The sequence below is a fragment of the Typopeltis vanoorti genome, chromosome 8 (genome assembly GCF_054136105.1).
Source record: "Typopeltis vanoorti isolate ZY-2024b chromosome 8, IOZ_Tvanoo_1.0, whole genome shotgun sequence".
NCBI lineage: Eukaryota > Metazoa > Arthropoda > Arachnida > Uropygi > Thelyphonidae > Typopeltis > Typopeltis vanoorti.
Genome location: NC_143556.1, coordinates 97,445,572 through 97,463,316, shown reverse-complemented (window position 1 = coordinate 97,463,316; position 17,745 = coordinate 97,445,572). Strand labels below are relative to the sequence as shown.

Genomic DNA, 17,745 nt, shown 5'->3' with positions numbered 1-17,745 from the left:
GAATAGATGGCAAAGGAAAACAGATCTAAGATGTCAGAAGGAAAAACGTTTTTTAAGAGTGTTAAGGTTCGATTAAGGGAATATTGGTAAGCATTGTGAGGAGATGTCAAAGCTTACCAATATGTCTGTGTTATTTAAAGTTAAATTTTCTATGAGGGTTTTGAAATGGGTAGAGTTTTTATATAGGCTGCGGAAAGTCCAGTGAAGGGGGGGGTCAGAGAGTTGGCCAGCTGTTTTGACAGTTTGTAGCAAGATGAGTTAGTGTGGCATCTACTATAGGTCTTAGTGGGGAATTGGGTTTGTGGATTTTTGGTAAATCGTATATTCAGGGGGGGGGGGACAGAAAGGTTTGAATTTTTTCATGATTTCCGGGGGGGGGGCAGGAAGACACTTTTTTAAGTAAGTTTTTTAGTTTTTTAACTTGTGTTTTCATGGGATCGTGTTCTAGCAGGGTGTAGGTAGAGCGATCTCGAAGGATAATCTCCATTTTTCGATTGTATTCCGTGGCATTAAGAACGACTGTGGCATTACCCTTATCAGCTCTTGTGATAACTATACTTTTTTCTTTTCATAATTTCATGAGAGCAGTGCATTGGGAGGACGATAAATGACTTTTTGGAGGCGAAGACTGGGCGAGGATGTTGGCGACGTCAAGTCTGATGTTGATTGCTATCTCCGGCTCTAAGCGACAGATCCTGCGCTCGACATTTAACATCACATTAAGCACCGGCACTTCTTTCGGAGCGACTGCAAAATTGTGGCCGAGGCTTAGGGCACTGACGGCATTGTCGTTGAGCCTTTTGGACGATAAGTTAACTACTGTCTGGAGCAGTTGAATTTGCGGTTGTGGTTTGGCTTTACAAAGGTGGTTAAATTTCTTTATATGTTTATTTTTTATTTTTTGAAATTCTTTCTGTGCGGAAGCTTCTGAGATGGGAGAGAGAATAGACCAATGTTCAGGGTTAAGTACAGTGGAGAGCTCTGATTGTAAGGAGCCAATGGCTGCGTTCTTCACAGAGAGGGTGGCACGAATAGTGGCGATTTGTTCCCTCAGTAGTGCCAAGCTTGCTTGGCTGTGTGTGATGTCTTCACAGCACTTAAGCTACTACACACAGATGTTATATTAATTGAATTGTGTCAGATATGTTATTACAAGATGATTGATAAATCTTAGTAGACTAATTTCATGGATGAGAATTTAGATCTGCATATCGTCCAAAAGGTTCAATTTCAATTTTCCAGTTTAAATTCTCTAATTAAAAGTTAGAGAATTTAAACTGGAGACTTGTATCAGGAAGATGGTTTGATGGAAATTCAGGAGTACATCATCACCTGCATTAAGCAGATGATGATGTACTCCTTTAAGCAAAGAACTAAGTTCGACATGTCCAATTCTAATTTCAGTTCTAATACCACTTCCTTTTAAAATGGGATCCACATAGATGATGAATAAGAGTGGAGATATGTGCATCCTTGGCTTACCCCCTAATTTTACATCAAACTATGTTCCCGTATTTGCTCAATTCTAAATGCTGACTGACAACTTTCACTAAAAACTGTGCCTAAATATCTGAAACATTTTACTTGTTCTGTGGACTCTTCATTCATTCTAGTGGTAAGACTTATACGTTGGTTAGACATAACTGGTAATTAATTTACGGAATTAACAACGCATATAAAGTAAATTAATTAAAGATAACTTTAATGAATCACTTCTATATTTCGACAATGTCACATTGTCATCTTCAGGAACATAAAGATATGGTATGTGCACTACAGGAACTAACAAAGCAAATGATTTGGAAGCCAAGACTACCAAATGAGCCCACAAGAGGGCACCATTAGGACTTTAGGAACAAAATTAGTGTCTTAATTTCTGCCTCATTTGCTTTGTTAGTTCCTGTAGTGCACATACCATATCTTTATGTTCCTGAAGATGACAATGTGACATTGTCGAAATATAGAAGTGATTCATTAAAGTTATCTTTAATTAATTTACTTTATATGCGTTGTTAATTCCGTAAATTAATTACCAGTTAGTGACTCTTCATTCAATAGAATTGAAATTGTAGTTGATGTGTTCAGTGCTTCAACCTATTTTCATAGTTTCGCAAAGACTATGCATTGCTCTGTATAATGGTCCATTTACCCCACATAATTGTAGTGGATTGAAAAGCTTTTTTCTGGGCACCTTGTTTTATGCCTTTTCCAGATTTACAGAACTTAAGTACAGATCCTTGTCATATTCTTATGATTTCTCAACTATTTGTTGTAAAGTAAAAATCTGATCTTGACCAGATCTATTTGTCCTGGACCCAGCCTGTTTTTCCTTCAAGTTTCTCTTCCACAATCTTTCTCAACCTGTTTTCAAGTATTTATGCTTACATAAATCTAACCTATAACACTTAGTAGAGAAATTCCTCTAATTCTCACATTCAGCTTTATTCCTTTTTTTATAGATGAGAACTATAAGAGCTCTGCTACAATGATCTGGAATTTGACCTTAATTATGCAGCGTAGCCACTGCAAAACTTTTATACCTCCCTACTTAAGCATTTCTGGTCAAGTATCATCTACTCCAGCTGCCTTTTCACATTTCAAGTTCTTTATGGCTTTTTCTATGTACTCTGTTTGCATTCCTCTTGAAAATTTTCTACTACTGTTCTGTCATTGTTTGTTTTTTTAACAATTTTTCAAAGTTATTACTCCAGACATTGAGGACATCCTTATCTTCAGTTTTCATGTCAACTTTATCATCTTTGATTCCTTTTGCACACTGTTTCCTCTATCCTTTTTCAATAGTCTTCAGAACATTTTGCCACCTTCCTGATATTTATTTTCAATATTCTTACGCAAGCCTACCCATGACTTTTGTTTGGCTACTTTTACACATTGTTTAGCTATCTTACATTTTTCTCTGCATTCTCTTAGACCTTCAGTCAACTTATTTGCTAGGAATTTTTGGTATGTTTTCTTCTTTTCCAGGATTGCTTTGTCCACCATGGTGTTTTCTTATCTCATTTTTTTATCCTTGCAGGTAACTTCACCACATTCCTCTATCTGAATCAGTGTTTTCTTCAGAGTTTGCTACTGAGACTCCAAGGTTTGATTCTTGTTTTTAGTCTGTTCCATTCTTTCTTCAATAATGTTTGTACATTTGAGTCTACAGTTTATCTGCAAAAGCTGCTGAACTTTAATTAAAAAAAAAAACAACTTTTTTTTACATACTGTTCTTTTCAATGTGATACTCAGTTTTATCCTACTTAAAGCTAAGTAATGCCACTTTCATTTTCAAATTCTTCGTACACTCTTGTATGCTGAACTGAAGCCATCACTATCAACAATGATGTAGTTAATGAGGCTTTTCTTATTCTTGTCTTCTCTGGAACTTAGTGTTAGTAATGACTAGTCCATGTCCAGAGCAGAAGTCTAGCAAATACTTATCATTATTATTAGCTTTGCCTTTTTCTCCAAATTTTCCCCGAACTTTCCTATATGCTTTGTGGGATTCATTTCCTATTCTGCTGCTTAGATCTCCAAGAACAACAACTTTTTCCATTTTCTTTATGTCAGCTACCTGTTCTAATGACTCAAAAAATTGCTCCACTTCTTAGAAGAACGTTATGTGGGAACCATAGGCACAAATAAATTTCATTGTCCCTTTCCTTATTTTTGAAGTTTGCCCACATAACTCTATTTGAAACTGCCTTCCATTCAAGAAGTTTTCTTCATGTTTGGTGTTGAAAGCTATTACTACTCCTTCCTTTCCTTGATCATTATTGCCTGAATATAACATCCTATACTTATTTAGTAAGATCTCACCGTTGTTGTCTTTGTCTCAGTAATGCCAATTATGTCCACTTTAGTACTGGTACTTTTCCAGCTCTGCAACTTGGATTTCCTTTCCTTTCCATTAATACTCTTTATATTGATGGTTCATATCTTCAGTTCTTCTGATATTGTGTTGTTGTTGTTCTTCCAGATGTTGAGTTCGAGCTTGTTCCAGTAGCTGACATTTTCACTGTTTGCCCTGGTTCCCTGATGAAAACAGCTGGAGCCTTGTTTAACCAGGAGCTGCCCCAGCCAGCATAAAATCTCATCATGTTGTACCATCATATGCATTTATGATTTAAGCCAACAGAGAGTACAGTTTGGTCTGCTAAGTCCCAACTTGCCAGCCTATCCTCATTCGTTCCGTACTCATTAGAGACCTACTAATGGGGTGCACCACGTGAAGCCGAGGATTGAATATTAGGTCAGAAGCCCAAGTTGGTTCTCCACATTCCTGAAAGGCAATGTGGAGGTCTCCTCCCTGTTATTTGGCTTAAGTGTCCTGTTATCTACATAAACAATCACATAATTATCCCATCCTGCCCAGCAGTTTTGAATTCTTGAAACATTTACACACACACACATACACACAGCTAGAGCCATTTGTTCTTATGATGTAGATCTTTCCACTAAACTCATCTATCTTTGCCATATTTTCTTGATCAATGGCTACAGCTCCCACAAAATAGATAAAATACTATATGAACCTCCCACTTCACCTTTCCCAAACACAAACAAAACACCACTAATTCTATTCCATGCATATAAGGTACATCTGAAAAGATGGCCAAAGTACTAATAAAATGTAACCTTCACACCACATTCAAACCATATGTCAAATTAGCAACTCTGATCTGCTCTTCTGAGAAAAAACTCCATCCTCTAGCATATCCTGGAGTTTATGAAGTTTCTTGTGACTGTTACTTAGCTTACTATGGATGGACAAGAAGATCTGTTAACATCTACCATGGAGAATATAAGAAATAGATTTACTACTATTATTGTGGCAAGCAAGGACTGGCAGATCACATTCTGGACACCTCTTCACAACAGGATTAGATGGAAGAAGACCAATGCTATATAGAAGGTGTTACATCAGAAAGACTATTTTTAGAGTAAGTAATTGCTAAGAAGCATTTTCCCAATCTTAACAAGTATGGTTGCATTTATCTGCCAAAATTTTGAGAGAGTGTCATTTTAAGATCACTCCTACTTAACTGTAATACTTTAATCAACATTAGAGGGTACCAAATTAGGACTTCAGATCTTTTGTCCTTTACAATTTGAATTGTGTCACTTACTCATTAGCAATAACTGTTCCAACAGAAACTGTCATGTCAGGCAGATCAAATCTCTCCATTTCTTTCTATCCTCTCAAATTCTTCCTTTATGAATGCTGTCATTTCAGGTTTCTCTTTCCTAGATTTCTTCTTATTTTGTCTTTCTACCTTTTGTTAAAAAAAGGTCTGGCCTAGTGAAATCTTCTTCATTATCTCTTGGTCTAAACTTTCATTACTAGTATATATACTTCCCAGATATTTGAAGTTTTCACTACTCTTCAAATCTTGCCCATTGAGTCTAACACTATTGACGTTTACATTTCCACTATAGTTTAAAATCATGCTATCTCATTCTCCCTACTAGTGAGTGAGTGATCATATCTGATCACTCACTCACTCATTGTTGTGTGTAAATTGTAACATTGGTTTACTCTGAAGATGCTGATTTAAAATCCAGTGAAATATAAGCCAGTTAATAAACATCCTTTTATAAATTAGTTTTGTGGTGTTGTAATATTGTTAAAATAAGTTATGAATAAATTGACATAGTTCACATCTTGTGTCCATAGATGGAGAAAAATATTACAATTCTTATAAACCTTATGCTTGAAACGACAGCTAGGCTTGTATCCTTATGCATCATCTACAGTGCAATGTATACATTTCCTAGATCTCCTGGAATGATTAACATTAATGCAAGAAGAGCATCATTTGCTGTCCAGCTTTCCAGAATAGAGCAATCACATCTCTGATGGAATTAACAACATGGGAACAATTAAAATTAAAAATAAGCTGATATTTATCAGCTATACTAGGATTTGCTTTCCTTGTGTGATACTTCTTCATGAAAAAAATATCTGAATTGAGATGCTAAAATCAGTTAAATACAACATTCAAACAACAGTAATAATGGAATAAATGAACATTTTTTTAAAAAGTTATATGCTTATAGAAATGTTATTTGTGTGAGGTATTGCTATGAAAACATAGTCATATTTTTAATCAAAAGTGCCTCTATAGTACATTTGGAAGAATGATGGAATATTGTGCCCTTTAATTAGAAAAGACCAAGTTTGATTCTCAACATTACAAGAGGAATCTTTGTTTAGGTTTTTTCAGTTGAAGGTGAGTTTGCCAATCTCATATGGAGGAAGCAGGGTTTTTTCCTCCCAGAAACTCTGAATTTTCATCAAACATACAGGCATACCAGCAAAAGTAGACACAAAATGGTATTGGTGGGTGGTAGATGGAGGACTAAGTACTGTAGATAGTGCATTGTGTAGAGTGCCCTCCAGTAATGGATTTTTCAACTCCATGGAGGTGTTATATAATAATAATGAAGATTTCACTAGGCCAAACTTTTTTTAACAGCATAAGTAGTCTATTTTGGGACAGTGAGGTCCCACATAAATCCTGGTTTTTAGAGAGGGATGTAGTGGTTTAGGATTAAACCATCTTTGCTACTTTGGACAGACTGGCTGTTCTGCTACCATTAGAATCCAAGAACATCAACATAAGATTTTTGGAATCTGAAGGATCAGGTCTTGCTTCTCATGCCATTGACATTAGACACAGAGTTCATTGGAACTATTCCAAGAAGCTACACTACAATAGGTTCAAATTTGATAATCTGTTTTTCGAATTGTGTGAAGCCCTATGCCACTGTCCTAATCTTAATTAGACACACTGTATGCTTATCTCTAAGATTTGGGAAGTGATTGCTGTTAATTGTTTATAATTTTTTATTAATTAACTAGGGAATTCTGGTGCCTACGGTGCCCCCCCCCCCCCCCCCCCCCCCCCCGAGTTCCGGACTGGTAGACCGATTCTCCTTGAATTCTGTTGACTCAAAAGGGTCCCCCTGCACCTTCAGCCTCCATGTTCCGGACTGGTAGGCCAGTTCTCCTTGAATTCTGATGACTCGAATTTTGAAAACTCGACACTCAGGGTAGCCCTGAGTTTCAAAACACTTCAAATAACTTGATAAAAAAGTGACACAAAAACGTTTCATAAAAAGGCTTATTATTTTATATCTATAGGGTAGATTATGCATCTATACACACATTTCTGAAACTCTAATAGTGTTTCCTCTTACTGTGCAGCTGTAATCAAGACGTAATATTATATTCATGCTGTATAACTCATTTTTGTATTCAGATTTAAATGTTGTTACTGGTTCTGCCTTCTCCCTGAAAGAAGCTGATGATATATTGAGTAAAAATATTTAGGAATAATAAATGTTATTTATTTTTCTCTTACATGTGCGAAACCATTACTTAAAAAATTATATTTTGTCTAATGCACATGTCTCTATCAAATGTCTAATAGATTTACTTCAGTATTTTTAAAGGGCTTTGTCTCCAACATTCAAAAAGATGCTAATGTAGTTGCACTCATGCCAAAAACTGGGAGTTAATAATTAGTTACAGTACTTAGAATGAATGGTATAGTTTTTCATTTTGTTTTAAAAAGAGTATTCAGTTATAAATATTCATAAATGTGGCATAAATTATTCATGAATTTTAAATTGTAATTCTTAGGCGGCAGCAGCACTTTGTGTGAAAGTTGGCAGCTTTAGTGATCCTGATGATTTACCTGGTCTTGCTCACTTTCTTGAACATAGTAAGTTCCTTGAACATAAATATCTGTATGATAATCTTTGTGATGTACACAATTAGAAAGTTAGGTTTAAGTCATACTTTAATAAATGTAACTAAAATAAATACACCATCTGCTCACTTCATCTATAAAATTTATAAATCATTCCATAGCATTAAAATGAAGATAAGTTTTACAAGTAAAACATTAATTTAGTTTTGATTTAACTTATTTTGAATTAGATCCATATTACAATAGCTTATACTAAATATTTATATAATATAAAATGTGTAAGCAATATGAAATGTATAAGCAACTAGGATTAGTGAATAAAGGAAAGGTAATTATTATGGGTGATTTAAATTATGGCAATATAGATTAGAATGAAGAGATAGCATTTGAGAATAAGGAAATTGAATTTCTTTGGAGATAACTATCTCAGGCAGCATGTAAAGGCAGGCATGTGAGGATCAAGAGTTTTAGATCTGATCATTTCGTCAGAGGATGTAATTGTGAGATGATCAGATCCTCACATGCCCTCCTTTACATGCTGCCTGAGATAGTTATCTCTGAAGAAATTTATTTTCCTTATTTCCAAATGCTATCTCTTCATTCCAATCTATACTTGACACATCTATGGCTAGTCATATTCAGACTTTTGTGAGGAAAGGATATATGTAGAATTATAAGGCTGATGATTATGACAAGCTTAGGAGACAGCGTGGAGCTATAACATGAAACGAGGAGTTCAGCAGTAAGGAAATAAATGCTGCGTTGGAATTGACAAAAAATACAGGGTGTCCCAAAATTCATGCAAGATTTAAATTTTATCGCCATTTGTGCGGTAAAGTGTTGCCAACGAGAAAAAAAAGACCGCGTGACAGCTGACAGTTCAGAGTTATTAATAATGGAGCGCTACACGAAAGAACAACGCATTTTCATTGTTGAGCAATATTTTAAAAATAATGAAGGTTTGGCAGCTACAGTTCGCAATTTTCATACAAAATATGGTCGGAATAGTGATTTAACTTCATCAACTGTGAAAAGATTAATTAAAAAATTCAAGGAAACTGGATCAATTAGTGATCTTATACACTCTGGCCATCCTTCAACAAGTCGTTCAACAGAAAACATTGAAGCAGTTCGTGAGAGTGTTGCTGAGAGTCCAGGAACACCAATTCGGCACCGTGGTCTTGAATTGGGAATTTCGAGAAGCTCTCCACAGTGTATTCTCATGAAAGATTTGCATCTTTATGCTTACAAAGTTCAATTGACTCAAAAACTGAAGTCTACTGACCACAGACACAACGAAGAGAGTTCGTTGAATGGATTATGGAACAACAACAAGTGGATGCTTATTTTTCAAACAAAATCATCTTCAGCGATGAGGCTCATTTTCATCTTGATGGCTTCGTTAATCGACAAAATTGTCGCATTTGGGGTTCAGAAAATCCACGAGTGATTGTTGAGAAACAAATGCATCCACAACATGTCACTGTTTGGTGCGGATTTGGGCTGGAGGCATCATCGGTCCATTCTTCTTCGAAAATACGGCTGGTAAGGCAATAACAGTTAATGGTGCTCATTATCGCGACATGATAATCCAGTTTTTTGTGTCTAAATTGCAAGATATGGATGTGGACAACATGTGGTTTCAACAAAACGGTGCTACATGCAATACAGCCCGAGAAACAATTCAATTACTGCATTAGTCATTTCCTGGTCGTGTAATTTCCCGTTTTGGTCATCAGAATTGGCCGCCCAGATCTCTTAACGCCATTGGACTTTTTTCTTTGGGGTTTTTTGAAGTCTAAGGTTTATGCCAACAAGCCCACGACCACCCACGCCTTGAAGGAGGAAATTGAACACTGTATCAACGAAATTCAGCCACATTTATGCAAAACGGTCATGGAAAATTTTGACAAAAGAGTGCGTATGTGCCAGCAAAGCCATGGAGGCCATTTACCCGATATGCTATTCCATGCATAACCTATACTGTATACTTTAGGAATCAATAAGAAATTACAATTTTTAATTAAAAACCTGTGTTTTCTATCAAAATTACTTCTTGTGTGAATTTTGGGACACCCTTTACATAACAGCATGAATGTGTGAATGTATTCCAAAGGCCAAAAGGCTAAATAAGGTAGGTGTAAAATGGATGAATGTGGAGCTTAAGCATGAAATATGGGGGGAAAATGAGTACTTTGCAGTAATAAATAATGGTAATAATCAGTTACATGAAGAGTAGAAAGAACAAGTGGAGAGACTTAGTCAGTAAGGAAAACAAAAGTAGAGAATGAGCAGAAATTGGTGAATCAGGCAAAGAAAAACCTTATAGAGTTTTGTAGATATGTAGCAAGTAGAAGGAAGAATGATAAGATGATGTTAATGGATGAAAGTGGTAGAATGGTAACTACTGCAGAAGACATTGTTGGGTATTCAGTGATCAATTTATGAGGGTGTTTCATCCTGATCAGTGTGGAATCATGAGGAACTTAAGTGTAGAGGACATAGGAGAGGATGACTTAATTGTGCATGATTAGGAGGTAATTGAGGAAATAAATAAACTTAATGTCAATAAGGCGATAGGATTTGATGACATATTACCACACATCTTAAGAGAATGTTCCAGGGAATTGGCAGTAGCATTGGCATGCCTGTTTAATAAAGGGCTTGCAACAGCATAGGTTTCAAGAGAGCAGAAGGAGAGTAAAAATATTCCACTGCATAAAGGTAGTGATAGGGCTGTAGCTTCAAATTATATGCTGGTCTGTGTATCTGGCGTTGTGGTGAAAGTACTGAAGAGATTGGTGAGAGATACGATACAGAAATGGGTTGATGACAGCAGTATTGTCTGTGGTTATCAGCATGGGTTTATTAAGGGGAGATCATGTTTCACTAACTTACTATAACAAGGTCACGAATACCTTGGACAGGGGAGATGAATATACAGTGGTGCACTTGAATTTTGCAATGGCTTTTGATAGACTGCCACATAACAAGCTCTTAAATAAATTGAAACAGATGGTATTGGATAACAGACTTCTGAGTTGGATCAGTGACTGGCTGTTGGATAGGTATCAGAAAGTTGTATATGGGGGTGCAGTATCATGAAAGAGAAAGGTCACTAGTGGTGTGCTGCAGTGGTCATTGTTGTTGAATTTGTATGTTAGTGATATTGGGATGGGTTTAACTAGCGATATGCAGCTGTTTGCAATTGATGCAAAACTGGGGAGAGCAGTGCAGAGTCAAGCAAATGTTATGTCCTTACAAAAGGATTTGAATATATTACATGAATGGGAAAGTAAGTGAAACCGTCAGTTCAATGTTGCAAAGTGTACAGTTTTGAGATTTGGTAAACATCGGTGAGATGCAAAGTGTACACTTGGTGTATACTTTGCATCTTGAAACTTTAAAAGGAAGTAGAAGAGATGAGAGATCTAGGAGTGATGGTGAAGGACCTGAAATTCAGGGGCCACATTGCACAAGTTGTGAAGACATCACATTGGATAATGGCAATGATGAGGAGGATCCTGACATGCAGAAATAGAGAGGTTATGATGCCATTGTAAAAATCCTTGATCAAGTCTCATATGGATTATTGTGCACAGATTTGGTTGCTGGGTTTTCATGGTGATGAGGATATGTTGAAAAGTGTCCAGAGAAGATTCACAAAGATGGTCAGTGGTCTTTGGAATGTGGAGTATGAGGACAGATTGAGAGAATATAAGTTGCAGAGCCTCGTTAATAAGCGGAAGAGGGGGGAATATGATTGAGACATATAAGCTAATCAGGTGTTGTTGACATGGAAGAGATTTTTCATGGAATGGGAGAAGGGATAGAACAAGAGGTCATCACTGAAAACTCTATAAGGAGGATGTGAGCAGAGGCCTGAGGATCAGGTTCTTTGTACGGAGAGTAGTTGGTGAGTGGAATGCATAGCCTGAGTGTGTTGTTAATGTAGACACATTGAATCATTTTAAAGCACAGTTGAATGAGCAATGTGTGCAATAGTGTGTACCTCCCATGATGAGTCGCTAACTACATGGAGGTCAGATGTTAATAATAATAAATTAGAAAAATTAGTTGCATACTTTTGTTGTATATTAGTTGTATAACATAATAATTAACAGCAGAAGAATTTATGCGAGAATTTTATTTCTAAGTTCTATTTACTCTAAGTGCAATTCTCGTCATGACAGGAGGAATCTTTATATAGATTTTTTTCAATTGAAGGTGAGTTAACCGATCTCATATGGAGGTAGCAGGATTTTTTCCTCCTGGTAACTCGTGTTTTTTTATCACACATACAGACAAATCAGCCCTTCAGAACACATTCAATTTACAGATAAAAAATACTAATGGTGGTGATGAGTAGTAGATGTTGTTGATGTAGATGATGATGATGATGAGGGTATTAGAGGTTCGGTGTAGTGGTGGAGACGGAGAGCTGTAGAGTAGGTGTCTTCCCTCGATGAGTCATCGGACTTCTTGGTGGTATCACAAAATCCTTGCCTAAGTATCAAGGGCATCATCTCATATTTAATACACAAGTGACAAAACAAAGAACCCATAGTGAGAATATGAGCTACAAATGACATAGGTACAGTCTAAAATACTTTCAGATCCTTATAACATTTTTTAAATAAGTTATATTATTATTATTATTATTATTATTGTTCCGGGAAATTCCAAGGAGTCGACAGACTCATCGAGGGAGGCCCTAACATCATGTCTGGAACAACTATTCAACATTTACACAGTATCTATCATATCTTGCCTTGAACTCATTCACGGTCGTAGCACCCACAACAGACTCTGGAAGCTTATTCCACTCATTCACCACTCTCCAAGTAAAAAACCTAGCTCTAACACCCTTGTCAACCACGCTCTTGCCCAGCTTCCATGCATGGCCCCTAGTCCTCCCACCACCAGTCATATTTTCAAAAATATCTTCTGGATCAATCTTATAAAAACCCTTCAGTAATTTGAATGTCTCAATCATATCACTCCTCCTTCGTCTATCGTCCAATTTCTGCAACCCACAAATCCTCAACCTATTCTCATAAGGTTCATTCCACAGACCTGCTATCATCTTGGTCACTCGTCTCTGGACCCTCTCCACTTCCTCCCCATCACGAAGAAACCCTGGTGCCCATAACTGGGCACAGAAGTCCAGATGGGGTCTTATCAAGGCTCGATACAGAGGAACAACAACTTGCTTCTCTCTGCATGTTAAAGTATTTTTCATAAGCCAAGTGATTTGGTGAGCTGTTTTAGTTACTTTTGCAATGTGGCCCCTAAACTTCAACTCCCTATCCACCAGTACTCCCAAATCCTGGCCTCATCAATCTCCTGGAGTACGGTTCCACCTATGCGATATACTGCTGCTATTCTTTTCACACCAAAGTGCATAACCTTACACTTTGCCACATTAAACTGACATCCATTTTTCCTAGCCCAGTCCTCCAAACTATCCAAATCATCCTGTAAAATTTTGACATCCTGTGCACTCACAATTGCTCTACCCAACTTTGCATCATCAGCAAACAAGTGAACACTTCCTCTCAAATCCTTTCCAATATCATTGATGAACAAATTGAAAAGCAGTGGTCCAAGAACAGAGCCCTGCGGCACTCCACTAGTCACAAGACGTCTTTTTGACTCCACTCTTGAATAAACCACTCTCTGGTATCTCTCCTTCAACCACCCTCCTATCCATCTTACCAACCCCATATCTATCCCCATCTGCTCCAGTTTACTGATTAGGGTTCCATGTGGTATCCTGTCAAAGGCCTTGGCAAGGTCCAGTAGTATCACTGTAAACCCATTACCCCTATCCAGTTCAGCCGTCACTGTGTTATAAAACGTGAGCAGGTTACTGAGGCATGATCTACCCTTCACAAAACCATGTTGTCTCCCATACAATATCCCATTTTCATCTATCCAATCCTGTATTCTTTTCTTGACTAATTTCTCTAAGACCTTGACAATGATTCCTGATATGCTAATCGGTCGGTAATTTACAACAGCAATCTTGGAACCACCTTTATGCAGTGGAACTATTTTCCCTTCCTTCCACCCGCTCGGGACTAACCCAGACCTGAGACTCAAATTAAACAAAATGGTCAAGGGTACTGACAATTCTTTAGCTGCTTCTCGTACTACACGAGCTGGTATACCATCCAATCCCACAGATGTATTGACATTGAGGTTATGCAATAGACTACTCACCTCCACTTCATTCACCACCATTCCCGTATAATCTACTGGTTTATTCATTTCTGCAATGTCACCACCTGGATGATATATTCTTGCAAAGTGCTCACTCAGTAACTCAGCTATCTCAACTGATTCAGTTACCTCCCTACCATCGGCATTCTTTAAAATCATTCTGCCAAGTACATTTTTCCTTTTACTTACTACATATCTAAAAAACTGTTTAGGATTCTCTTTAGCCTGCATGGCCAAGGTTCTTTCGTAATCCTTTTTTGCTTTTCTTACCACACTCGTCACCCTTCTGGCCTGCGCTTTATACCATTCATGTGCCTGCCGGTCACCTTTCTCCTTAAATTCCCTCCATAGTTGTTTCTTTTTTTGCAGCTCAAGCTTAATGGTGTTATTCATCCATTTAACCCACACTTGATTTATTATTTGGACTCTAGGTATACAGTCAGCCATTGCTTCATGCAAGCACTTCTTAACTACCTCCCATGCACTATCAACTTCTAGTCCTTGCAGTTGTACATGCCATGGCACTGAGCCAATCAATCTCCCAAGCTTGTCATACTTTCCAGCCCGATAATTCCACATGTACCATGTCTTAATTGAAAATTCTCCACCTTTAGCCACCTCCCAAGTCAAGACCCTATGATCACTCTCACCGATTGGTGGCAATGTGGTCATATTTGTTACAGCCAAATCCTCAGATGTAATTACTAGGTCAAGCACTCTCTGACCCCTAGTATTTTCCATTACATGCTGTCGCAGATAGTTATCCCTTAATAACCGCATAAAATCCAATTCTTTCCTCTCATGTGTCCTCTCCTCACTCTAATCAATGCGACCATAGTTGAAATCTCCCATAATAATTACCCTCCTTCCACTCATTTCTTCTATTTGCTTGTGCATATTGTCACCACCATCTTTTCCATCACCTGGTCTATAGCAGCACCCAATTGTATATTTAGTTCTGCTAGCCACAATCTCACACCAAATGGCCTCAAATGTGCTCTTTTCTCTATCTTGCAATTCAACTTCTATTCTCCTTGGCTGTAGCTCATCAGCTATCATCAACAATACTCCTCCCCCCATTTTATTCTCTCTGTCATTCCTGAACACACTATACCCATCACATTCAATCCCACTAGCTATATCATCTACAGTCAGCCATGTTTCACTAATACCAATAACCTGTGGTCTGGAAGTGCCAACCATGGCCAAAAACTCTTCCTTCTTGTTCCTAATACTCCTAGTATTAGTGTACATGAATTTAAGACCCCCATTAGCCCCAACCCTACCTTGATGCCTTATATTAACTATCCCACTCTAGTTTGTTGTCCTTATTTGCTCTAGCATATTATATTCATTCTTACATTCAACTGCCTCCCTAAGGACTGTATATCTACTCCCCCCCCCCCTTAACAAATCTAGTTTCCCTGAATTTGCACATCCACTACATTCAGCAACATTTTCTCAAGTATTCTTACACCATAACCATTCAAATGCAAGCCATCAATCTCATATAGATCCTTTCGCCCATCAAACTGACTCCACACGTCCACAAATTCCACACCACTCGTCATACATAACCCACGCATAAAGTCATTCGCAATTATGGCCCTCCTTTTAAACATTTCACTGTCATACCGTGGCAAAAGACTAATCATTCTAACTCTCTCACTCTTTTCTTTTGCTACCTCAAACAATTCATTCAGGTCTTCTATCATTTCCATTTTATCTCCTTTCAAATCATTCGTACCTGCCACAACAATCATTTCTTTCACCCTTTCCTTTTGCTCTCTAATAGACTCAGTTACATCCTTTATGGTCGCACCAGGTTGGTACGATTTTGTCAAATCCTCTACTAACACACCTCGTACTAACGAGTCTCCATACAGCACTCTATCCTTCATTTTGTTCATGTTCACATTCATACGCCTATTTTTCCTGTCATACCTTTTATTATTGGTTGGTTCATTCAGTCGACTTTTGTTCATGCACTCTAACTGCTGTTTTGCCCTTTCTATCGCACCATTCAACAACGCGATCTCATTCAATGCATCTATCTCATCTTTTTTATTCTATGAGAAACCATTTATACTATCATTCACACTTTCTACATTCATACTCTCATAATTCTCATGTACAACCTTGCCGTTTCTTGTCATATCGGTATTTTCTTCATTCTGAAGTTTGACAAAAATATCACGCTCTCGATCCGAAATACACTTCAATTCCTCATTCTCCCTACTTTTTCTACACACATTCAATCCTTTATTATCATCTATCCACACTCCGACTGCGCTCCGTAAAGCGTACATTTCACAGCTAGTACACTGACTCATTTCTTTTATACTATTGTTCTTTGATAACGATGGTGAACCATCACTGGCTGCCATTTTCCTTCGTACAGGTGCCATGATTATTGCAACGTGTTTTATCAAATAATAAGTTGTACACACCAAAAACACACAAACAGACGCACTAAAATACGCAAGGCAAACAAAACTACGCAATATTAACTAATTTTATCAACGATAACTGAAAATAATACTTATCTTATCAGGAGCTTGCACGAACACTACACACTTTATATCAAAAAAAGTATTGCAGAATTTATGAAGAACATTCCCATAAGAGGAATTACATCATTCTGTCATTCTTTTCAGGTTGTAGGCAATGAAATAATGTTTCACAACTATTTTTGCGCAGTCATTCTGTAAGAAGATGGCTTTTATGTATAACCATAGTCTTTTCCCTTGGGATGTAATGTGTAGCGGAGATAGCATCTTCAGCAAGTCCAGATTGTTTCATTTTATGCCATCTGATGTTGGATGTTCATCATAACAACAGCTGCAGACCTGCCAGATTGGCTGAAGTAAGATAAGCCACAATTGTAAGAAATTTGATAAACATTTGGCAGAAGTTGATCCTTTGCAGAGCCTAGAAAGGAAGAAGGTTTGTTGATTGGGTAAAAAAACCACATTGGCCATAGTGGAAATTTTATTAAAATAAAAATCTCACCATTAACACAGTTGTTCAGTAACAATAGTTTCTCCATTGTTAATTGTTGTCCTTAAGCTTTAAATCATTTTATGCAATTTCATCCCTCAACCTGAACAAATATACTTTCTCATGCTTCCAAAAATTTAGAGACAGTCATAATGTGACTTTCAGCCAACTGGCAAAGATCACAAAAATTGTATCCATAGAGAGGATGCCAGCTGGGAATTGAAAAATGAGTTTGTTGCTTTCTTTTGTAATAAATAGCTGCTATGTATGCATATGGTTATCATTGATTGTGCTCTAGAAAATACTTTTGTGACAAAGGAGAAACATCAGCAATAATTAAGTTTCATTATTATTATCATCTTTCATGAAACCATAACACAAATTTTAATCTGTGTTCATGTTTGAATAAAAGAATAGGTAAACAGAACATGTGCTTTTGTAAGTACTTTATTTAATTTGTGTCAAGACAAATTGATAAAAGACAGTAGTTATATTCTCACAGGACTGTTTTTAATGAGCATTCCTTATGAACTTATTCTTATAGACATATTTGAAATATTGTATTGTTTGATTATTTATAAGGATGCATAAATTAACCCAGTTGCATCCATAAGAAACAGCATTAATTTAATGTTTTACTTCATTTGTTAAAAAAAAAAGTAATTTTAAGTTGGTATGGATATTCCATGAATTAATGATTCAATAGAATAGTATAGTCAACGGTTACTTGTAGTAAACATAACTATAGTGAAAACATTCACTATGGCATACTCGAATTTCCTGGCCAATATCATTGTGT

At 37.0% G+C, this 17,745-nt stretch overlaps 1 protein-coding gene across 2 annotated transcripts in view; it reads left to right on the top strand.

Annotated features, from left to right (window-relative positions):
• Window positions 1-17,745, top strand: part of LOC150104209 (nardilysin-like) — a 561,456-nt gene that overhangs the window by 35,587 nt on the left and 508,124 nt on the right. For both annotated transcript variants that reach the window (XM_090396835.1, XM_090396833.1), the window contains exon 3: window positions 7,652-7,733. In XM_090396835.1, coding sequence (XP_090252961.1) covers window positions 7,652-7,733 — 82 coding nt within the window. The remainder of the gene's footprint in view (window positions 1-7,651; window positions 7,734-17,745) is intronic.